The 25,762-nt window shown below is 36.2% G+C and overlaps 1 protein-coding gene across 8 annotated transcripts in view; it reads right to left on the minus strand.

The window, feature by feature from the left end:
* The window catches only part of QKI (QKI, KH domain containing RNA binding), a 151,178-nt gene that overhangs the window by 75,144 nt on the left and 50,272 nt on the right, over nt 1-25,762 (minus strand). For all 8 annotated transcript variants that reach the window (XR_007133479.1, XM_047769772.1, XM_047769770.1 and 5 more), the window contains exon 3: nt 14,503-14,619. Coding sequence is in view for 7 of the 8 variants with exons in the window: in XM_047769772.1 (XP_047625728.1) it covers nt 14,503-14,619 (117 nt within the window). In the remaining variant the exon portion in view is untranslated. The remainder of the gene's footprint in view (nt 1-14,502; nt 14,620-25,762) is intronic.

Below are 25,762 nucleotides of genomic sequence, written 5' to 3' on the forward strand. Positions count from 1 at the left end.
TGTGCTGTTTCACATGGTGACCTTGTTACTTTCTTCTGATAATCACGACTGCCATAAAAACTACATTTTTAAAAAGCTTAAGTCCTAAACCATCACATTTGTGATGTGAGATGCTTTTCATTTTTTTCCTTTTGGGCCACATCCGCTGCATATAGAAGGTCCCCAGCTAGGGGTCGAATAGGATCTATAGCTGCCAGCCTGCACCACAGCCACAGCAACACGAGATCCTTAACCCACTGAGCAAGGCCAAGGATCAAACCCGCAATCTCATGGTTACTAGATGATGTAAGATGCTTTTGAACAACTACCAGTGCTTACTAAGGTTGTTAAAATATATGAAAAATCTGAACAAATGCTTAATACAGCCTTGATGCAAAAATCTTAGGCTGTCTTATATCGACAAGTAAAAGAAAAGTGCCCTGTACACAAAAGGAATTCTAAAAGTTGACAGGTAAATTTTTTGTTGCATAAATTATTTACACTGCTTAAATAAGCAAATAAAAAGATTATGATAAATCAGGTAACAGAAATTTAACTGCTTGGCAGTAGGTGAGAAGAACCCTTATTTTATTTCCAGACATGGAGTACTACAACCTTGCATATACCTAGACAGACACACAAATACATAAACAGACTAAAAAGATACTAGAAATAACCAAAAAAATGACCTTACTAAAAAATAAGCAGATATCATGCATATTCTTGGGGCAGGGAGAAGACAGTTAAGAGAAGACTGCAGCAGTCTAAGCAAAAACTGAGAGCACAGACTGAGTCAATGGTGGTAGGGAGGCAACTGTGGGAACTCAGAAGCAACTGAGCTGCACCACTGTGCAAATCTGCGAAATGACTGATTAAGGGTAGAAAACAATCAAGATGCCCCCTAAGCTTTTGTTTTGTTTACCAAAGTTGCTGGTAAGAGCAAACTAATGAAGAACAAGAATCAAATCCTATAAGCAATCAAGGGATCAAGTACTAGAGAAGAGAACATTCCTCTGACATACACAGTTTTTCAATTTATTTCCTCTAAGTATACAGAAATCACCTCTCATTCTCAGGGCACTCTGAAACAGACATATTAAAACCAACATTTTAAATTTTCTATCAAAAACTTCATAAGGTGACAGCATCTTTCCAATGATGAATCTCAGACAGCTAGTATACAAGTAGATTTAATAACAGTGCTAATGTTTTGCAGAAGAAAGTTGAACAAACACCAAAACAATGCCCAAATCTAAGGATGATGTCACTATGTAATCTGTCATCTAAATCAGGATATTTTCAAAGTGAAAGGAGATGCTAATAATTACAGCTAGACAATACACATAGCTGAAATTGAAATGGGCAAACCCAAACTAGTGTCACCCTTATACTGAGAAGACAAATTTCAAAAGATGAAGGTAATGTGGTTTAGAAACACTGTGGGTTTTTAAAAATAACATTATTCACTCTTATTTTTCCTAGATCAATTGGTAATAAATATGGCACTTTTTAATTTTTTTAAGAATTTTTTTTTTGTACAGTAACCTAGTTTTTGGAGGCATTTGCTCTAGTCACATAGGTAAGAATTTGCCCAGGCAATTAGTTCTAATTTGACCAACACCGAAACCAACTGGGCAAAATTTTGCTGGGAATAGGATATTTACAAAGTTTCAAAGATTAGCTTAGTTAGATTAGTTATTAATTTAAAAGGAGAGAGGGAGTTCCCATTGTGGCATGGCGAAAATGAACCCTATTAGCATCCATGAGGATGCGGGTTCGATCCCTGGCCTCGCTCAGTGGGTCAAGGATCTGGTGTTGCCATGAGCTGTGGTATAGGTCACAGATCTGGCATTGCTGTGGCTGTGGTGTAGGCCAGCAGTTGTAGCTCCAATTCAACCCCTAGCCTGGGAACTTCCATATGCCACAGGTGCGGCCCTAAAAACCAAAAAGAAAGAAAACCAAAAAACCCAAAGGATCTAGTGTTGCCACAGCTGTGGTGTAGGTCACAACTGTGGCTTGGATCTGATACCTGGCCAAGGAACTGCATAAGGTAAAAAGTAAAAAGGGGGAAAAGTTTCTCTACAGTAAAAAAAATATGACTGACAACACTTTAACCAAACGACGAATGTTAATATTATCAATATTGGGCAAATTAATATTATGTGCTGAGGGTATATCGCTTAAAAAAAAATCCTTGCCAAGAATGAAAAGTTACTAGTCAGAAATTAATCTTATTAGTTACAAAGGCTTTTACCTTCCTTTACAACAGGATCTGAAAAATAATAGTATTTTCTATATGAAGTGATTAATAGTTTGTATTGAGAATACTTTTATAGGTATTTGAATTCAGCAAAAGCTTAAGTTAAAAACTTACTAAGATCTTTAAAAAACAGCTCTCAGGAGTTCCCATTGTGATTCAGTGGTAACAAACCTGACCAGTATCCATGAGGATGCAGGTTCAATCCCTGCCCTTGCTCAGCTGGTTAAGGATCTGGCATTGCCATGAGCTATGGTGTAGGTCGCAGACATGGCTCAGATCTGGCATTGTTGCAGCTGTGGTGGAGGCCAGCAGCTGGAGCTCTGATTGGACCCCCAGCCTGGGAACTTACATATGCCACAGATGCGGCCCTAAAACCAAAAAAAACAAAAGTTCTACCTGCTATAATTTCTATTTGCTCTTTTCTAAGTAACAATTCACAAAATGAAGAATCAGTTTTAACTTTTTTGAACCCGAAGACTGTATCATCCTGTCTCTATGACAATTTCTGATTTAAAAAAAAGAAAAATTTGGAATTCCTGTCGTGGCTCGGTGGTTAACAATTCCTACTAGAAACCAAGAGGGTGCGGGTTTGATCCCTGGCCTTGCTCAGTGGGTTAAGGATCTGGCATTGCCATGAGCTGTTGGTGTAGGTTGCAGACTTGGCTCGGATCCTGAGTTTGCTGTGGCTGTGGCGTGGGCCGGCGGCTGCAGCTCCGATTAGACGCCTAGCCTGGGAACCTCCATGTGCAGCGGGAGCAGCCCTAGAAAAGGCAAAAAAAAAAAAGAAAGAAAGAAAAATTTAACAATTACATATCTTTAAAAGCCAGAGTTAACAATTACTCATGATTTAAAATAAAATACCATGTTTTAAAATTCAAGTAACAATATAATTTCTTTAGTTATTTTTCATAACTGAAGGAGTAAACAGAAAAATAAAAGCAAGATGGTTCACTAAGGAAACTGTCTAGTAATCTGTCACTAAATAACTGAAAAAAAATTCCATCAAAGTTCTTCATTAAAGGATTCTGAAAAAGAAAATCTGTTGATGCAGCATAATGATAAGCACATAAGCAACATTCCACTACTAATTCTGTCAGTGGAGAACTGAACCCTCTGAAAAGAAAACCTGTCAGGTATAGCACACTGTAGGTGCTCAAAGATTCCTTAACTAAACTGACTGCAATCCAATCAAGACTTAATTTTAAAAGGCTCATTAACAGCATCTAGTGATAAGATGGACTTTCTCTTCACTGCAACTCATGTCTCATTTCATTAGACACAGACAATTAACTCATCTTGGTATTAGATCTATGGCAGAGTAATTAGCTTAAGTTTTACAGGTTACTTAAAGTGTTACTTCAGCAATGGAAACAAAGGTTTATTTTTATAGGATCCATCTTTTTACCCTAGTTTCTTACAAATTAAAAAAAAAAAACAACTATGCTTTAAATAGTAGCAGAATTTTTATTTCAAATCTTCCCTATCTTCCTTAGCAATTAATACTGGCAAAGCAGTGACTCTATTCTTTTTACAACAGTGTACTGAGATACTGTCCAATCCGAAGAAAACATTTAATTTTTATTGCATTACTTTATACTCTTATATCTTAAAACAAAGCTAATTCACTTGAGTCCAAAATGGACATGTAACCAAGAACAGAACATTCTAAAATGAAATTTATGTTAAAAATACAGCAAAAGTGAGGATACAATTAAGAAGAAAAGGAGAGGAGTGGACACCGCAGTTTAGTCCTGAAAAACCAGCAGATCACATAGCAAACTGGTATTTAACCCAGTGCTGCTGGGAGTACAGAAGTTCAGTGTGTTTAGACGTTTTCACAGCATTCTGACTAGGTAATTTTGTCTGTTAATACAAAAAGTTTTGAATAAGATTACTTTTTCTTTTTAAAATGCTGTTTCTCTGAGAATTAATTTCATTATATTTTACAAAAGAATTGCTCTACAATGAATTAGAATTTTGTTGTAATGGTCTTTTATGGCAGATCATTTGACAAGTATTGATTAAAACTCCCCAAAAAGGCGGACCTTCCTTTCTCTTGAAAAAGAGACCAATCACTTCGGAGCTGAATTCAATGCTGTCTCATGACGCTAATAAAAAAAAAAAAAAAAAGGAAAGAAAAAAAAAAGCAGAGGAGGACTAAAGTTACTAGAGAATTAGTTTATAGCTGGAGTAGGACACCTTTGATACACAGGACTCTAGTTAAATTTGTCAACGGCTCTAAGGTTAAGAGAATATTTTGTTTTGAATTCAAAGTAGAATTAAGATCAGAGGATCTAAGTTTCAAAGATAGACAGCTTTGCTTAGAAAGTTCTTGTGTTCAGAAAATCTAAGACTTGGTCATTTGTTTGTAGCCTCTGGTCTCTTCTTCCTTCTACTAGCAAGTTATCTTTTTAAAACAATTAATACATATCATACAACTTCTTACCTTAAAAACATTAGTGCCAATGCACTGTGTTCAAAATTCAAAAAATTTGATATTCAAAGCCCTATGTCCTCAGATCCCAGCCATGTCTCCAATAACTGTACCACTTCTCCCACTATACCTTACAGCTTCCACTGCAAGGAATAGTATAAGGACTATTCTGGTTGACCCCCAGTTTGCTTCTGTAATCTCCTACTCCAATCCAGCCTTCTCCAGCTTTCCTTCAAACTCTCAACCTGTAAAAGAATTAATCACTTCCTTGGCTTTCCAGAGCACAATGTATAACATCTGCTGTAGTATTCACCACACTGTGCATTAGTTCACGGTCAATACATCGGATTCTTGGGGTGAAAGCTCCTTGAGAGCAAAGGTCATAGGCACTGAAAAAACACTTACTGCCTGAAAAGGTATGAAGTTAACTGTGATGAGAGATGGTGAAAACTGAGGAACAACTATGTGCAGCATAGGAACTAAAATATCACAGAATTAAACGTAACAAGGCTTAGACTTTCATAGTTTTAACGAGGTTCCTTCCAAACCAGATTATACAATACTGTAATTTTCATAATCACTCTTCTAAAGCAACTGATCTTTTTTTTTTTAAGCTAAATACTACTATTCAAATCAGATTCATGGAAATTTCTAAGTATGCCAAATTTCCAAAATTAACATTTTAAGACAGAATCCATAAAAATTCCTACTCTAGTACATCCAGTCCTAAGTACCAATGGTGAGGATGGAGCAGTGGGTTTGGGGCAAGGGTGGTAAGGAAGGGATAAAGTAAAGAGAAAAAAACATTCCTCACCCGAGTATAGCCTTTCTCAGCTAAGGATTCCACAAGGGAATCAAGGGTTTAATACCTGGCCCAAGGCATAATTATACATAATTAACTACTCTCCCACACAACTACCTGGAATGGTACTTGTTTTGAACCACTCTCAGTGAAACTGAAGAGGTTCTATGTCCTGGGGTTCAGATGAGAAACCGTAGTTGAGAAAGGCTGTGTAAAAAATTAACAGAAAATGAGAGCACCTTCCTTCTTGAAAACTTTTAAAGTAGGAATTAGTTTCTTGGGCCCAATCAGACGTTATTACAAGTATAATGTTCCTTAAGAATAGTTATGCTATTTAAACTATTTCTAACCAATTGTTATAAACACATTCAGTGGGAAAATAAGAAATATACTGCAAACAACTGCCTAATTAGGAAATCGGAGATAGTTTTGCATTGCTTATAACAGTAAGACACACATAAATATATACTTAGAGAGCAGCTTCTTTAATAGTGCCTTACGTGAAAGTTTACCTGTGGGAAAATTGGATCTCTCATACACTGCTAAAGTAATGCAAAATAAGAATAATCCCTAAAGAGAAGAATTTAGCACTAGCTAGCCAAATTATATATTGTGATACTACTGCTGGAATTCTATCCAAAGGTAAACTAGCAAGTATATATGGAGTTCCGTCGTGGCTCAGTGGTTAACGAATCCGACTAGAAACCACGAGGTTGGGGGTTCGATCCCTGGCCTTGCTCAGTGGGTTAAGGATCTGCCATTGCCATGAGCTGTGGTGTAGGTCGAAGACATGGCTCGGATCCCGCGTTACTGTGGCTGTGGTGTAGGCTGGCGGCTACAGCTCCGATTCGACTCCTAGCCTGGGAACCTCCATTTGCCATGGGAGCAGCCCTAGAAAAGGCAAAAAGACCAAAAAAAAAGATGTATATACAAAAGCTATTCAATATAGTACTCTCCCTATCTGAAACAGCCAAAGCCTAGAAGCAATTTACATTGTCCACTAACTGGGGAATGCTGGAATCATTTATAGCATACTGACACAATGGAATGTGACAAAGCTATTAAAAGGAATAAAGACTATCTCTATGTAATCTCGTTAAGTGACCTCAACAATACACTGTTAAGTAAAAATCAACAAAGCAAGACACAGAAGAGTATAGAGTATATAATCATCTATGAAGTGAAAAATTACACACATGCACCACTTACATAACTGTTTATGTGAAAAAAAGAAATGGAAGTATAAAACAAATACTAAAATAAAAATGTACCCAAACTGCAAGAGGGGGAAGAGCTAAGAGACAGGGATAAAATTTCCTACTTTGAAAATTCCCTACTTTATAGATTTGATTTTGGAACCATGTAAATATTTTACAAGTAACAAAAAATAGGCAATTTCTGAAAACAGACAACCAAGTGTAACAAATGAGCTTAACTGTCTATCCATATGATGGCATAACTTATAAAGCGAAAAACTACTGAGTGTTTTAAAAGATAATAATTTCCATCTCCAGTGGAATATACCCTAAAAACACTAAGAACTGGGGAAAAATTATTTCCACTGACTATGTTTTTGGTAGCAGTGTTCGTACTGTTATTGAGACTGTTTTGTACATTTCAGAACAAATCAAATGAATGAATCATTTTGTGTCAATCCTATAAGAACCAGGATTTTTACTGGGAAAAGAAGAAAATGCAAATAACAAGATAATTAAATAAAACACTGCAGTCTTCATTCTGAATGAGAATGAACTTGTAAAATTTTATCTATATTCCGGTGTGTGCGTGTGTGTACATATGCATTTCTTAGATCTGCCCTGAAAAGGCCTACAAATGAGTATCACTAGAGCCCAGACTACAGTCTCCAAATATTACTTTTCACTATTAGTAATCAGTTTCTTAAAGAAATGTCTGACTTCAAACTATTACACACTAGAAAACAATATTCCTGGCCTAAACTACTAGGATTGTGTCAAAAGGACTTAGAAGTGAACTTGAAGAGGCCCTCCTTGGCCAAAAAACACAATCACTGGTTAAAAATATTAACTATGATGAACTGAAATACATCAAAACTGTTTGTATTCATAATGACACAAATAAAAACAAAAGAACAGGAGTTTCCATTGGGTTCAGCAGGTTAAGAACCTGACTAGAATCCATGAGGATCTGTATTTGATCCCTGGCCTCACTTGGTGGGTTAAGGATCTGGCGTTGCCATGAGCCAGACACAGCTCAGAACTGCCTTGCTGTGGTTGTGGTGCACGGCGGCAGGGGCAGCTCTGACTGAACCTATAGCCTGAGGACTTCCATATGCCAGTGGGTGTAGGAAGGAAGGAAGGAAGGAAATAAAAACAGAAGAATTCATTCTTCACCTTGAGAGGATTCTTAGGAACCAATTCACTATTTTAAACGTAGAAAATGAGGAATGAGCACTTATCCAGCCTTTCCTATGAAAAGTAAATCTAGCTAATTAGCAAAGAAACAGGGTAACTATTTTGTAGTTCCTACTGAAATAGAGGACCTAAAAAACAATAATGATTCCTAAAATCAGAGGAAGAGAATGACAATTTAGCTACCACTACCACCACTATTCATTTAATGACTGGGTTTTGTTTCCTGTTTTATTTTTCCAAAAGGAAGAAGGGAAATGAGGAAAGGAGGGTAGGAGATCTAAAACTGATTAAACCTTTCTCACTACCAATTTACCAAAAACACAGGGGACAGAGACAATTGTTGTTTAACCACCATGAAAATGCAATCAGCAAAAGCTATGAGAATTCTTTGATACACATAACTCAGTCCTTTTACAAATAAACTGCAAGATGGAGAAATGGAGGCAAGGGTGAGAATGGCTTAAGAGATACATCAATGAACTGCAATGTATCTGACCCTCATGTGGATACCACCGTAACAAACTTTTTTTCAAAAGCACAGTTATGAGTCAAGGAAGGAACTATGACCACTGACTAGATATTTAACAACACAAAGAAACTGGTTTAGTATGAAAATACACAAATAAATAAATAATAAACAAACAACATGACAGTATTAAAGAGGTCTCCAATTTTAGAAACACCTCATAAAACGTTTACAGCTGAAATTATGCCAGGAATATGCTCCCCAAATCATCTGGACAGTAGAGGGGGCGGAATGAGGGCACACAAGGAAGGAGGTGGCAATGACACTGGTAGCGAATAAACACAGTTTCACAGTTGCCAGGATGAAAAGCTGGCTTCCCGATTTTTTTTTTTTTAAACAAACCACACCTATGCTCAAGGCTGCCGAAAGCCTACTATTCAACAAGATCAATAAAGCAGTCTGTTTGGAACCATGCCTGTACTTGATGCTGTGTCACTGGCTATCACAGCCGCTTTAGCATGTCACACAAAAAACTGTATTAATTTGCTCATTTCAAAGTGTTGAGACAACAGCAACATCTTTTATAAAAATTAAAGTTTAATAAGCTGCCCCCACAAATCAAGCAAATTTATTTTTGCATATACTCTCAATACTACCTTGAAACAGTCCTTAAGTGTATTTTCTTATCATCCAGCACAGTCTTACAATGTTATAAAGTTCAATTATTTGGCAAACTGACATAGGACAAGGTATAGAGTTGCAGGAGAAAACGCTAATTATAAATCATTACGGATAGTACGAAACTGTATATAACTACAGGAAAAATGGTCTACAAGAAAACACGCCAAGGAGTTCCCGTCGTGACTCAGTGGTTAACAAATCCGACCAGGAACCAGGAGGTTGCGGGTTCGGTCACTGGCCTTGCTCCGTGGGTTAAGGATCTGGCGTTGCTGTGAGCTGTAGTGTAGGTTGCAGATGCAGCTCGGATCCCACATTGCTGTGGCTGTGGTGTAGGCCGGCGGCTACAGCTCCGATTAGATCCCTAGCCTGGGAACCTCCATATGCCTTGGGAGCAGCCCAACAAATGGCAAAAAAAGACAAAAAAAGAAAGAAAGAAAACATGCCAAAACTGTTTTGCAAGAGCTATCTCTAGAGTGACAGAATCAGGTGCTTATACCACATGTAGTTTCAACCTTTTCTAAACATATCACATATTAACTAATTAAAATATACATTAAACATAAGAAATCAACAGGACTATAAGAGATAGTTAAGAGAAATCTGTATCTGTAACGAAAAGTGGCATATAAAAAAAGTTATGAAACTCTGCCTATGTTTGCAATTACACAATATGGCTCTCTAATAACATTTCATAGATCATGTTCCATGCGACACCATAGTTCCTCAAGAAGCTATAGTGACACGTCTGAAAAAGGAGAGACTGCAGTCAAATATATTTGGGGGAAAAACAAAGTTAAAAAGTGAATTAATAAAAACTTTATCAGAGTGATCTAATTTTAAATTCAAAGCCCAAAGAGAATGAACTGTACAGGTGAATTTCAATGTCCAGCAAGATACATGCTTATATTTAGTATAGTAACTAGTTAGAAATGAGGGACTGGATAAGTTACTTTCCCTCCACTCCTGTTAGAAGAGTAAAAACTATCTCTTGAGACTGTTGCACAGTCTGAATGAGACACTGCACAGATCGAGAGTAGTTAATACCATCTGGGCTCCTGCTATTAGCAGCCACAGAATGGCCATCTGATCCCCTGAGTGCACATCCCTCATTTCAAGCAAAGAGTTCTAATTAGAATTGCTGGGTCTCACTGAAAATTTCCAGAAGATACAACATTTGACTAACCCAGTTTTGATCAACTGTAGACATTTCACCCATCGATATTTTTGGGTGGGAGTGCGGAGAAGAAACACAGGCATGGCTCTTTAATCCTCACCTATTTATGACAGGAGAGGTCTCAGAGAAGGGCTAATCAATGTAGATAAGACAAGTCCCCAAAGAGTATCCCCCTACAAAGACCACTCAATAGTGACTTCCGAAGGTGATCTTCACTTACCACTTTAATAAAATAACTGTCACTCACAGTAATTTATCAACATCTAATTATACACAAAACACTTACATCTTAATGACTTACATGTTTTCATCTGCTACCCTGGAAACCAAGTGATGGCCATTTCTGATATGTGAAGGCAGACCATGAAGCTAAGGTGCTTCATTCTCACATGAAGACACTTTTCCCACTGGCCTCCATGTGGCCCCTGCATCCCCACGCTACCTCAAGTGACAAACTACAAATAATCACCTTCTATCTCTAATATCTTGAACCTACTCCAGTAAATACTATTCTACTACAAAACATGACACATAAAAACAAAATGTCAAAATGTATTATCACTGAGGGGAAAAAAATAAAAAGCTTGGAGAAATTTTACAAAATATATGCATACTGACTTTGTAGTCAAAATTTAGAGGACTCGATATTCAAGTTCTAATATTTCTGAACTTCGTATCACTCTTAGAGAGGTTTATAATTAGAAGTAGTGCGCTATGAAACAGAATACAGGCTTTAGGCTTAAATTTTGACTGCAATCTTTGGACAAATTACTCGACCCCCTGAGTCTCAGTTTCCTCATCTACAAAATGGGAATATAAAAACACGAATTAATTCAAACAAATGTATGTAAAATACTTAAAATAATACCTGATACAAAGTACATACTCTATAAATCAAAAGAACTAACCACAAAAACTGGTCTCACTTGCAGACACCCTGTTACCATCTATGTAACATCAGGGACAGAGTGTAACAGTTGGACTGCTTTGGACCAGCACTGCCATATGCTGGCTATGAGAGACAAGCTTCCCAAGCTTTGATCAGTTTCTTAAGAAGTACGAGCACAGTTCCTGCTCTTAGGTTCCATGAGTTTACCCAGTATCATTCCACTGGTTATTTATTCCACAATGCTGTTGTTCCCACCAATAAAGCAATATCAATTCAACATAAAGTAAATTAAAGTGGCAAATTCACTCACACGCTTAAAACCAACAGCTTAGAGTGATGCAGTACTGCCTATTTTCCCAAAAGAATTAAAAGCACGTCCAAGTTACAATCTTCTTTATTTACAAAATCTTTTATCGGGGACAGTAAAAGAGGGAGGGGTATCTATGCCTTTCAATTATTAAACATTCTTTCCTTTCCCAGATATTTCATCTTTCCCTAGGTCTTAATTTGTGCCAGCTTCTCATCAAACATCAGGGAAATACTTCATCAAATTGACATGGTACACCCTCACTGAGTTTATCAGACTAGCAGGAAAGAAAACAAATCAGCGAATAGCATTTCCATCACAATATTTTGAGCAATCAGTAAATTAAGATGTAGTTCCTTGCTTTCTCAGCTTGTACATAAACCAAAAACTGCAGAAATGTTTGAAGTTTTCCCTTAAAAACCTGAAATATACCTCAATCAACCTTATTAGTTACTTCAATATTTTTTTCTGTCTCCATCTGTTTGTCATGTTCTTTCTCAAAATAACAGCCAAGCAACAAATGATAGTACCTTCCCTTTTGAGTTTTACTAACATTTTTAAAAACTCATTGAGCAGAACTAACTACAGCATAAACCAAAGTGATCTGGTTGACAATTTATTATGTAGGGATTTAAATTAAGAATACAGAGAATACTCCTGGTATTATAAATCTATACATAAATTTTTCACAAAAGCCACATACCCTAATATAAAACATATGGTAGCTGTTCAAATTAACTTGATAACTCACAAAGTATGTTCATCTGTAGCACTTTAGTAAAACTAAAAATGCAACCTGCAGTAAAAATTCTGTTGGGATCTTATTTTATTATTGTTTTCTTGCATTACGTATAATCTGCAAGTTTTTAATTTTATTAGACAGCAGTACAAATTTAAAAAAAAAATAAAATGTGAACTGCTTCTTGTGCTTAAGAACAAGAGAGAATATGGACACACCACAACTATCAGAAAAACAAAACAGAAAAGCCATGAGAGTATGGGATATTCAAAAGTCACAAAGCAACAACAAAGTACGGTCATTTCCAAAGCTTAAAAAACTGTAGTATTTCCCCATGATACAATATTAAGAGTTTAAACAAAATGTACTAACTCATAATGTTAATATAAAATTTATCAGGAACAGTCATTAACTGATCAAATACTATGTCAAAACACTGTTCTAAGTGCTTTACAACTGATTTAATCCTCACAACCATCATAAGAGATTAAGTGACATCATTACTCCCACTATATGGCACAAAGATTAATTTGCTAAAATCACAAAGCTAAGTGATAGAAACAAGATTCAAACAAAATCTTTTATCAGGGAGAGTAAAAGAGGGAGGGGTATCTATGCCTTTCAATTATTAAAAACTGAAGGGTTACAGAGCTTACTCTCTTAGCCATTCTGATCTTCTGCCAAAGATTGCAAGAAGTGTTCTTCAAGCTACAAGTTCAACTCCCAATGAAAACAGAACTCATGATGTCTCATTACAATGTTCCAAGCTCTAATCCTCAGTGCCTATGAGTGTGTGAATGGAATAAGAATGGGACCATTTCTACAGAATTTACAGGGACTGAGGAAATGGCAAAACATGCTTTGTTAACTGACATATATCAATTGTTTAACTGATGAATACACTAACCTTGCGGTAAAGAGTTGTCTTTCAGTTGCTGACAGTTCACCTCATTGTCCCTAGGCTATTAAATTGGCATTACTTATCCCAAGGAAACCAAGTGCAAACATGGGAGCCGTGCAAAAAGAGCATGGCAACACCAGACTGCCACTCAGCTGATCCAGAACATGCTTAAAGATTTTTTAAGATTCTAATTTAAAAAAAAAAAAAATTGTTTTAACTACAACAGCTACATATGCTCAAGGAGAATTCACATGCTTGCCTCAAAATATCTTTATACTTAGCTGACAAGAATAGCTTACAATATGATTTAAAGGTAATCAATATTATAAAGGACCTCTCACTTGCAATATAACCACTAAGTCATTATTTGTCCGTAAGGAGAGAAGAAAATGATTGAGATCCAATCAGCTTATGGAAGAGATTAAACAAAATGAGATGCGAAGTTCAAAAGGAAGCATATCAGAATAAAGTCAGAATACCTTACAGGTCTGGTGTTCATTCCATAAGCTCCACAAAGCAACTCAATGCTGTAACATAAGCTGACCACAGGTTTATCATTTGCTATCTCTTTCAAGACAACGCATTTAAAAAAAAAAAAACAACCAACAAAAAACAAATCCTTCCTAACAAATTTAATCTTTGACAACCAAAATCTAGATTATTTTTTTAAAAAGCAAATTTTTTTTGCACAGACAGAAATTTCAAAAATATTACTGGATAAAAGGAAATAAGGCAAATGAAGTCTTCCTAATTACAATATTTAAAGTAGGTAATTAGGTGTTTATTAATTAAACTAGAAAAAAAAAACAAGAACTGGCAAAAGAAAAGCAGAAAACACGAACAATATGCTTTAAAGTACATTGTCTAGAAAACTTATCATCAGCACGGAATGCTGGTGACAACCAAAATGACTCATGTTAGAGAGGCTAGTTATAAGCCTTTTTTTGTTTACCAACTCTCCTGATGAGATGACATACATCCAAGGTTATTCATTTGATCCTTCTCATTTAAATTTCATCAAAAGAAACATTTTTGATTTCTCAAACTATAGTGTGACTAATTTCCAAACCGGCAGCTTCTCAAGTGTAAATGCCAAAATTAATATGATGAACTGACTAATACATTAGTTGGCTAAATGAAAAATGATAGTCAACAAGGGAATATCATGACAACCCCTTTAAAAAGTTTAGAAGTTTCTGACACGAAATAATGTATAGTGCTTTAGGGTCTGGATATTTTGTTATTAAAATTCAAAAGCATAAGTAAACTATAGACATAAAGACCTGCCCTGTTTTCAAGGACTTACTTTCAGAGTTCTCCTGAGGTGCAGCTGTGTTGTCACTGCAGTGGCTTGGGTCACTGCTATGGTGCAAGTTTGATCCCTGGTCTGGGAACTTCTACATGCCTCAGGCGCAGCCCCCCCCCCCCCCCCCCCCCCCCGCCAAAAAAAATCAAAACAAGGAAAGCAAAGACTTACCTTCTTTTTATCCCTCATTGAGCCTTTGCCTCGGACCATTATCTTACATCCTGTTTCTGCTTCAAGCTGTTTAGCAGTAAGTCCTCTAGGTCCAAGGATTCTCCCAACAAAATTAAACTAAGGAAAAAGAAATCACCATGTATTATTCAGTTAAATTTATTTTAAAGTATATACTTACTGTAGATATATTTTTAAAAATACTAAGTTGAAATAAAATCTTATCAGTTTTCTTGCCAAGTTTGAGGGTGTAATTACAGTAGCTCATGGTTTAGTCTGACCATAATTTTCGTATGTATTAATACAATTTATGGATTAGGAATAACAGGATCTACATAAAACAGAGACTGAACAACAGTACTGAAACACGTACTGAACTGCCCATCACACGAAATCTAAACCACAGTATATTAGAGTTTGACAAAATCTTGGGTGCCACACAAGAATGCAAATCCCTTCTAAAAATTCTTTATGACATCGTTCAGTGAACTGTTTGTTGTGTTAAATAGTGATTGCCTTTTTTACAGAAATACTTGGGGGAAATTCCTATCTTATTTATCTTTATACTTTCTCCAAAGCAACTGTTCAGACAACAGTATTTTGGGGGTGGCTGCCACAACACTGATGGCCAAATTTGGATTCTACCCTATGGCAAATATTTAAGTCATGAGTCTACATTTTTCTATCACATTTCTTGCACAACTTTATTTACATATGCATCTTTATTTTCCTATCTTCCATTTTATCTTTAGCTTATACTACTACTCTGGCAAGAAATCTTAACTCATCATAAATAGGATAAAAATAATTGTATAAACAAAGAATTATCATCTCTCCACAGAAACTTCAAGAACTCATATAAAGCAGTTATTTTTTTTTTTGGCTGCACCCACAACATGCAGAAGTTCCCAAGCTAGAGAGTGAACCATGTCGCAGCAGTAACCAGAGCCACAGCAGTGACAACACTGGATCCTTAACCCACTGAGCCACCAGGAAACTCTAGTCATTTTTTAAAAAAGGCCAACAGAAGAATACCAAACTCTGAATATCGAAAAGTAAATTTTTGCATTTACATGTCACCTGAATAAAAGATCAAAAAAAAAAGAGTGTTCATAGTATCAGCTTCACAAAAACCCATGAGTGGTTTATTTACTCATTAAACCAAGTAAGTTACTGCTTCTTATGCTTCCTACTTTTTTCTTGCATTTTTTCCTGTCAGAGTACCATTATATAATACTAATGTGCCAAAATTTACTGCTGCCAGAGCAATTCTTCCATCTTCTGTACTCCACCAGCTTCTTACCCTGCCTAAGCTGTCAACAGCACTCCTGTGTCCTACAAACGTGATTCTCAAATGAAAGGTGGCTAGAAGATAATAAAGACAGGAGAAAGCCTTCCTCCCTCAGGGGATTATGATGTAACTTCCATCCCAAGTTTGAGACTCAAGGGCTTAAAAATCCTTGATCTAGCTCTATAGATTCTAAATTATGAAATTTGCCTGACTGACCTCTTTACACTCAAATAAAACCCTTTCTCCTTCCCTAGTTCCTTGGCATACAATACTTTATCTATCTCTTTACCCAAATTAAATCCCTGTAGTTATCCAACTAGAACCCCTTCTCATATCTCCAATCTAAATAAAACCGAATTAACTGTTTAAACTCTGAAAGCACATAGATCCCAACTGGTATCCAAACCCAATTCTAAATAACTATTAGGAATCTGAAAGTCACATAAAATAAGCTTCAATCATGTTATGGAGATACTGCTCTAGTGAGGACTGCCATGTGTACACAGCACAATATATATAAAAGGTCCAATACAAAGTCCAGCACAGAGTGGACAACAGCCTATGAAGTCCACTACAAATTCACTTTAGGAAATCTCAGGCCCTCAATCAACAATTCAGCTCATGATGCCCACAGAAGGGGCATACGATCAAAAAGCAAATTTGCCCTACAGAACTCCTGAGAGACCTGACACAGAGCTCTGCAGAAAACCAGGAAGAAGCGATGGAAATAATACACAGAAATGACCATTCCCTGACCACAGAACACCAAAGCCAGGTATCTTTGAGGTTACAGGCTTGAGTTTTCACTTCTAGAAAATCTGAAATGCCCCAAAGAAAAGACTTCCACCATCCAGCATTTGGCTCCATTCTCAAAGGCTGATGCAAAGCTTCAGGGGATCAACTGAAAGTGAAGCTTGCAGTAAGCAAGCCCAGTTCATGAACACAAGTTTTGAATTCAAATTCTCAGTATTTCATACTTAAACACGTACAGAGAAAGAAGGTTCACCAAACATCTGAGGAAGGCTCTAACATGAAAGAGTATAAAATAAAGGCAGACGAAAGACTGTTCTTTTAGGGAAAAGACTGCTGATAAAGGAGATATTATCCTTAAAAATCTCCTTCAACAGCTAGAGCTAAATTGTTTTCTAAAATGGTTGTACACATTTATATTCCCCAAAGAGATAAGGAACAGTTTTTGACCCACTCCTCCAACATTTCCTATGTTTTTGGTCATTCAGATATACTCTTTTTGAAGCACATTTGAAATTCTTACAGCATTTTTCTATTGTTGTTGAACTTTCTTATTTATTTCTATTTTGTGGTTACACGTGTAGCAAATGTCTTTCCCCATCCTGTGGCTTGCCAGTTCCATCTTTTATTTTATTCATTTATTTTTTTAAAGGGCCACACCAGCACCACATGGAAGTCCCCAGGCAAGGGATTGAATCGGAGCTGCAGCTAACGCCCTACACCAACCACAGGATCTGAGTTGCACCTGCAACCTACCCCACAGCTCATGGCAATGCCAGAGCCTTAATCCAATGAGCTGGGCCAGGGATCGAACCCACAACCTCGGGGATACTAGTCGGGGTCGTCACCGCTGAACCACAACTGGAACTCCAACTCCCATTTCCATCTTTAATGGTGTCCTATGATGACTGAATTTAATCTGATTGAACTCAATTAAATCACATTTAATTTTAATGTAGCTCAAACTATCAGTCTTCTCTTAGCAGTTAGTGTTCTGTTTAAAAGAAGTCTTTCCCCAACCCAGGGTCATCAAGTCATCTTTCCATATTAACTTTTAGAAGCTCTATAGTTATGACTTCATATTTATGTCTACAGTGGACCAAGAAAGAGTATCTGTGATGAGACAAAAACCTTTTTTCTCTCACATGGATACCCAATTGTCCTAGCATATTTTACTGAAGAGACTACCCTTTCCCAACTACTCTAGAGTGCAGTGATATTTGTAACAATACACTTGGGTCTATTTCTGGGCACTTTATCTTATTAATCATTTGTTTATCCATGGTTTAACATCACATTGTATTACTTACTCTATTTTTAAAACCTTAATATGCAAGATAGCATGTTATTTCACCTTGCTCTTCTCTCAAGAGTGCCTCAGCCTTCAGGTTTGTATGAGAAATAAATAAGATAAACACATGCAAAACATCAAGAACCATGCCCAGTATGCAATGAGTACTCATTGAAGATTTTTTTTTTTTTAAGTCTCAGCCTTTGGATTTCCATTCAGATTTTACAAATAGTTGGTCAATTTCTAAAATGATACTAGCAATCATTTTAACTGGAATAGTACAACAGAATCGTTAGAACCATGAATATGTCGTAATTTTGTCACTTGGTTAGGTATTCTTACATTTCTCTCAAAAATACAAAAGTTTGTTATACTGTGCCTTTACTCAGTTTTTGCTAGATATATTCCTAGACATTTGGGGGTCCATTTTTGCTAGTGTAAATCATATTTTTATTGTTTACATATGAACATATACAATCTATCTTTCTTTATCATATCTTGTACTCAGCAACCTTTTTTTTTTTTTTTTTTTTGCTTTTGGCATATGGAAGTTCCTGGGTTAGGGTTGGATCAGAGCTGCAGCCATTGGCCTATGCCACAGCCACACAGAATTCAAGCCACATCTGCGACCTACACCCCATCTCACGGTTACTAGTCAGGCTCGTTTCTGCTAAGCCACAACAAGAACTCCAATAACCTTACTTCTTCACTATTAATTCTCCTAATTCTTCTGTATGTTCTTTTGAATTCTTTAGGTAAATAATCATACCACTTGTAAATAATGGACAGGAAAAAATATGTAACTCAATCACATTCTTCCTTTCTTGCCATCCTTACAGCATTGGCCAGCACATCTTGAGTTCAAAGTCAAATAAAAATGTTACCATCCTTGACTTGTTCAAGATTTCAAGAACAAAGTTTTCAACGGTTTACTATAAAGTTGAAGTAATCTGTAGACTTTGTGTAGATATACTTTACCAGATTAAGAAAATTCCCATTCTATGCCCTAGTTTGCAGTTTTTGTTTTTTTTTAAACCATGAGTGGATGTTTAAATCAACGTTACATTTCTACAATAAACTTGATCATGATGCATTATACTTTATTATAAATTGCTAAGGTTCAATCTGCTACCATTTTTGTGATGATTTTTTTTTAATTACATTCACAAATGGAATCTGTAATTTTTAATTTTCCTTTCACAATATGCATCTTGGGGTTTTGGCATCAGGTTATTCAGGCCTCAAAGCATCTTGGGATGCATTTCTCCTTTTTCTAGTCTTTGGAATGGCTTGTAGAAACTGATTTGTATTCTTTCTTCCTTAAATATTGAAGATAAACCAGTGGTGAAGCCACCTGGGCCCTAGAGTTTTTTCTCTATGCATAATTTTCAACAATAATGTAACTGTTACTTAATTCACCATGCCTCCATACGTCAATTTTGCTAATTTGCGTTTATCTAGAAATATGTCCATATTATTTAAATTTTCAAATTCATTGATATAAAGCTTTTGACTACTTTATTTTTTAACCTATAGGATCTACAGCAATGCCCTCTCTTCACTCCTAACTGGTGGTTATCTATATCTTCCTTCTCCTTGATCAGTCTTCTCAAATAATTTACTTTTGCTGACTGGGATAGACTGATATCAAAAAATGGCCATAATTATCCATTTACCCCTAAAGGGAATCTGCAGTGTAAATGTGCAGTTCCTCTCACCCAGTGGAACTGTGCCAGCATGGTTACAGGCTTTCCAATACAATGTATGAAAAGAAACACGTGTATTAAATAAAAGCCTACGTAAGTCTCAGTCTTACTCTCCTAGAGCCCTATCATTCCCAAGTAAACAATCTCAGACTAACCTACTGGAGAATGAAAGGCAAGTAACCTAGTCACCATCAATGTCCCACCCAGCCAACAGCCAGGCAACTCATAAAAGCCGAGATGCCTAGCTGACCCACAGCTGACTGCAGACGCAGATCAGAACTGCTTTGCTGATCCCAGCCAAGGACCAGCATGCAGAAGAGAAGCAGAAGCTAAACAGACAGTGGTTGGTTTAACCTAAGTTTCTGCGGTTGTTCATTACAACATAGCAAGAGCCATTCAAAACATTATCTTCGTTTTGCAGGGTTTTTTGGTCTTTAATTGATTTCTAGTCTTACCTTTATTTCTTCCTTCCATCTACTTCTTTTAGGTTTAATCTGCTGTACTTTTCCCAACATTGTAACATGGATGCTTAGCTTATTGTACTTTCTTCTTTCTAATATGTATACTTTTCAAGTTTTAAGTATTCCTCTAAGTTGCCATCAGCTGTATCCCAAAGTTTTGATATGTACTATATCCACCATCATTCAGACCAAATATTTTGATAGTTATTGAATATTTAAATGTATTTTTCTCACCTCAAACATACAAGAATTTCCTAAGCATCTGCGTTATTGATTTCTAACTTCCTATACTGTAATTAAAAAACACACCATATATTATCAATCCTGTAATATTGAGATTTGCTTTTAAAAAGTGTAGCATATAGTCAGTTTTTCTAAATATTCCATGGGTGTTCAGAAACTGTCCAAATTTCTCTGATTAACTTTTGTCTATTTCTCCTTCTAGTTCTATTTATGTGCAGAGGCTGTGTTATTTGGTATACACAAAATTATATCCTTCTGTCATTATGAAGTGGCCCTCCTTATCTCTAGTAATACCTTCTGCCATTAAACCTAGATATTAATATAGAGATAAAAATTTTTTGTTGTTTGGTTTTTCATGGTATATCTTCCCCCAATCTTACTACTTTCGACTCTTTGTTGTATTTATATCTTAAGTGGAACTCCTTTAAACAGCATCTAGATGAGCTTTGTTTCTTTATCCAATCTTGCAATCTTTGAGTTTTAACTGGAACACTTTGCCCTTTATACTATATGATATGTATCCACCTTCCTACTAAATACTTTCTCTTTTACAATCCTGTTTATTTTCTTTCATGCCACCTTTCCTGGGGAGTGGTGGGCTGTACACAGATGAAAATGAGAATTTTTTCAAAGCCAGTCACCATGCTGGCACAGTTCCAGGGGGTGAGAGGAGCTGCACATTTATACTGCAAATGGTAGATTCCCTTTAGGGGTAAATGGATAATTATGGCCATTTTTTGAAATCAGCTTATCCCAGTCAGCAAAAGCAGATTATATGAGAAGACTGATCAAGAAGAAGGAAAACATAGATAACCAGTAAGGAGTGAAGAGAGGGCATTGCTATAGATCCTGTAGGTTAAAAAGTAAAGTAGACAAAAGCTTCATATCAACAAATTTGAAAATTTATTTATTTATTTTTTCTTTTGAGGGCCACACCCCGCGGCATATGGAGGTTTCCAGGCTAGGGGTTGAATCGGAGCTGTTGCCTCTGGCCTACGCCAGAGCCACAGCAATGCCAAATCCGAGCCACGTCTGCAACCTGCACCACAGTTCACGGCAATGCCAGATCCTTAACCCACTGAGCAAGCCAGGGATCGAATCTGAAATCTCATGGTTCCCAGTCGGATTCATTTCCACTGTGCCACAACAGGAAACTCCAACGAATTTGAAAATTTAAATAATATGGACATATTTCTATGTCCACAATGTACTTACTAAATAGCTTTAAAAAACTAAATGTTTTCTATTTCATTTTTCCCTTCTATTAGCTCAAAAGTTATAAACTTGTTTACCCTAGACAAGCATGGCTGAATTATCAAACACTATTGTTAATCCATATTTTCACCCCTTCCCCATACCATGCCCCATCTAGTTTAAATACCATTAGTTGTGTTTCAAACTTAACGTTTTTAACTCAAAAGGACATTATCATTCCATACAGATAATATGCATTTATATTTACTCATGTGGGAGTTCCCGTCGTGGTGAGCAGCAAAAACAAATCCAACTAGGAACCATGAGTTTGCAGGTTCGATCCATGGCCTCGCTCAGTGGGTTGAGGATCTGGTGTCGCTGTGCGCTATGGTGTAGGTCACAGACGAGGCTCGGATCTGGTGTTGCTATGGCTGTGGTGTAGGCCAGCAGCTGTGACTCCGATTTGACCCCTATCCTGGGAACCTCCATATGCCACAAGTGCGGCCCTAAAAAGCAAAATAAAATAAAAATAAAACAGATCTACTCAAGCATTCTCCATTTTCATTGTTCTTTATTCCTTTCTGTATCTTCAGCTCTCCAATTAAGGTCACTTTTCTTTGGCTTGAAAAACACACTTTAGTATTCCTTCAGCAAAAAGTGTTCTGGTGATTAATTCTCTCAGTTTTTCCTCATCTGAAAATGCGTTCATTTTTATGGGTACAGAATTCTAGTTTGGTAGTTATTTTTCCTTCAGCACCTTAAAGATTCCTTACCTAGTCTTCGGATTTCCTCTGTTACTTCTGAGATATGAACTATGAGACTTACTGTTGGTTCTTTAAGAGCAATCTTTTCCCTCTTTTTGTTGACTTTTAAGATTTCTTCCTCAACATTAGTTTTCAGCTGTTTTACTGTGGTGGGCCTAAGTACAGTTTGCAACTTCTAGTTCAGAGTTCCATAAATCTCTGACTTTATTTCTTTGGTTTGAAAGTTCTTAACCATACCTCTCTCATACACTGCTTTTGTCCCATTCTCTCCCTCCTCTTCTCCTAATATTTCAATTCTAATGTATTAGACTCTTAGCACATTCCTTTCATTTTTTACACTCTCTCCTAGTTTTTCTACCCCTCTGCCTTTCCATGCTGAGTTTTCTCCTGAGTTAACTTCTAGTTCACTAATTCTCTCTTGAAAAGTTTCTAACCTTCCATTAATCCTATTAATTCTAGTTAAGGAATTTTTCAGTTTGATTTTCCTTTAAATTTCTATTTCTCTACCATATTTGATATTCAGTTTGACTCTTCTTTCATAGCTCCCATTTCTCTGCCATACTTCTCCAACTTGTCTTTTGCCTCCTTATACATAGTAAGCATAACTCTATAAAGTCTGGGTCTAATAATTCTAGTATCTAGAGTCCCAATGAATTTGTTTCTTTCGTCTTGTTTCTTCAGACTTTTGTAAATGCCACCTTACTTTATGAGTTTGATTATTTTCTTTCTAGTACTGTGCCAGACAATGTACTTACTAAATAGCTTACAGAAATAATAGGCCAAAAATGATGTTATCTTCCTCCAGAGAGAATGTTAGCTTTTGCAAGGCACATACAGTTAACTAGCAACCCAAGATCACTTCAATACAATTTCACTTATTAAGGTTGAGACGATTCTGATGCTGATATGTGGGGTCTGTAAATGCCTAGGAAATTAAGGTTCACTCTTACCCCCAGAATGATACCCATCAAATCCCTACCCAAAGCAAAGACTGGGCATGAGAGAGAATTCACATGGTTAGGTTACAGACTCCAACCCATATCCCCCAAAGTTCAGCCTCTCACCTGTCCTCTTCAGCAAGCATACCTAGAGGACAAGGATTTCCCCAAAGTCAGGCTTACAACCCCTTGATTCTCAGTCCTCCCTAGGATCCTGAACTGGCAATTCTTCACAATCTTGCTGGGTCACTGATGCATTCAAGTAGATGTTTTTTCCTACTGTGTCCCATTTTACTAGAATTGCTCAGGTGGTCTAAATTACCCTTTGTCCTTAATAGAGAAGTCCATGAAGTTTTTTAAGAGATTGTCTTTTAATCCAAATAGATCTAGAACCGACATTAATTTCAGGTAGCACAGGCAAAAACATCAGAATAAGGATCTAAGAAAGAAAAAAGACGTATCACAGACAACCTATCAACAGGCCTGGCTCTGTGTTCATTTAGAGCAAGCTCTTCTTGCTTTTCTGCAATTTGCTAAATCCACCTTTATACACAGTCACAGATTCTAGAAAACTTCACTCCCTCTCCTTCTCTCAAACAACCCGATCAGAAATAAGAAATCACATCCCATCCCTCATTCATTTTATTTCGTTTCAGTATTTTTCAGTAGAATAGAAAACAAACTTTCATTTTCAAATTCAACTTAAAGAAACATGTTCAAAGCTTGCTAGGTAGTAAAGAGTGAAAGATATGCTGGGTTTTTTTTTTTTGGTTTGGGATTTTTTGTTTTGTTTTGTTGTGTTGTGTTGTATTTTGTTTAGGAGGAAAGAAATTCTCCTTGCGCTCAAGAAATCTGTGAAAGTGCCTTTGGTCTATTTGTTATTTTGACTGTTTCTTAAAATAAGTAGCCTTTACCAGCTCTTCCTCAATAATAGTTGTGCTCTATATAGGTATTTTTCCCAAAGTAATTCATATAGTAGATATACATTACATAGCTTGAGCATGGCAAAGAATGTCTGGAAAAATGCATTATGAATAGAAGTACTTTATTACTTCAAATACCTAATATGTAATTGCTTTTCATTTGCGTCCTCTGCCAAAGTATTCCTCCACTTCACGACACACAAATACTCAGAAGACACTCTCCGGCACATCCTATTCTCCTTGCATATTTAATCTCTCCTGTTGAAACCATGCTATTAAGATTTCACAGAAAAGGACTTCTACCATGGCTAAGTAATTCTTGCCATTATTATTTACTAACCTAAAAATGTTTTAAAACTAGTCAAAACCAACATATTATATCTGTAACAAAAATTTCCAAACCTTAAAAACGAACCAATCTCTACTGCCCCAGAACCAAACAAAAAGAAAAAAACAAAAACAGTTCAAATGTATTAAAGTGTATAACCACTAGGATTCTTAAACCATCAAGGTCATCCTTCTCAAAAGGGTGTAAAAGCAGAGAATGAAAAAAAAATTAATCATAGCAGCTGCTTTGTCTGCTGCAACCAATTTCCAAGTTAATATCATTTGCTTTGCATTAAAATTCATTCTGTGTTGATTTATCATGCTAGTTTCGCAATTTCCTTCAATTAAAACAATGTCACAACACATTCAAAGAAAATCATTTCAAACGGCCTAAGCTAACTGCAATTTTAAAGGCCAAAAGAAGGAAAAGAAAAAAGAAAGGTATTCATTAACCCTAGTGTTTAAGTACAGACCCTCTCTGTGGCTTGCCAATTATATTTCTACCAAGTGGCATGTTAATTTCCACAGAAGAGGTTAACAACAACCATGTCTAATGCTATTATTTGATACTAACTTAATTTTAAATAGATTTCTCCCAATGACAAAATATAAAGTATTACAGCAAATCTTTCCATTTACCTTCTAAGAAATCTACAATTAAAGATAAAACCTTTTGTGGCACACCATCAAAACAGATAATTAATAAAAAGTACATTTCCAAAAGCATTTCAGTGAAACACTTATAAGAAGTGCTAAAGAGTAATTTATGCTTTAAATTTTTGAGAAACAATTTAAAAAAGCAATTCTTTGGATTGCTTTTTGTACAATAAATTGATAATTTATTTTTAAACATTGTGTCTAATATACCTAAGGTGATTTTAGTTAGATATCTTAGAAACCTTACCTCATAATATCATATAACCAATTTAGGAGGTATGAAACACACACATACAAACATATATTGATAAAGTCTTCCACTTAGCAGATGATCAAAAATGGCCACCTCTACTTTAGTCAACACTCGTAAGCCTACCTTATGCAAGTGTATAAGAGAAGAGCCATGACTAGTCTAGTAATACAATCGTTTTTAATTAAAAGTACCAGAATACTCTGATTTGATTTATTGTTTTAGTGACTTACCGTAACAAAGGAGGAAACGTTAACAATGTAGATTAAATTTAAGTTTGCTGTGTCTGAAGTCACTGTGAATAGGACAGTGTTTTTCCTGTAGCAAAACCATGATCCAATCAGCTAATAAACTGCTCTGGTCCCTTACGAACAAATGAACTTTTGATATATGTCTTTGTGATTCTCACTTTCATCTACTCATTAGCATAAATGAAATACCAACCAATATTCATGTCAGAACTATACT

The sequence above is a fragment of the Phacochoerus africanus genome, chromosome 2 (genome assembly GCF_016906955.1).
Source record: "Phacochoerus africanus isolate WHEZ1 chromosome 2, ROS_Pafr_v1, whole genome shotgun sequence".
NCBI lineage: Eukaryota > Metazoa > Chordata > Mammalia > Artiodactyla > Suidae > Phacochoerus > Phacochoerus africanus.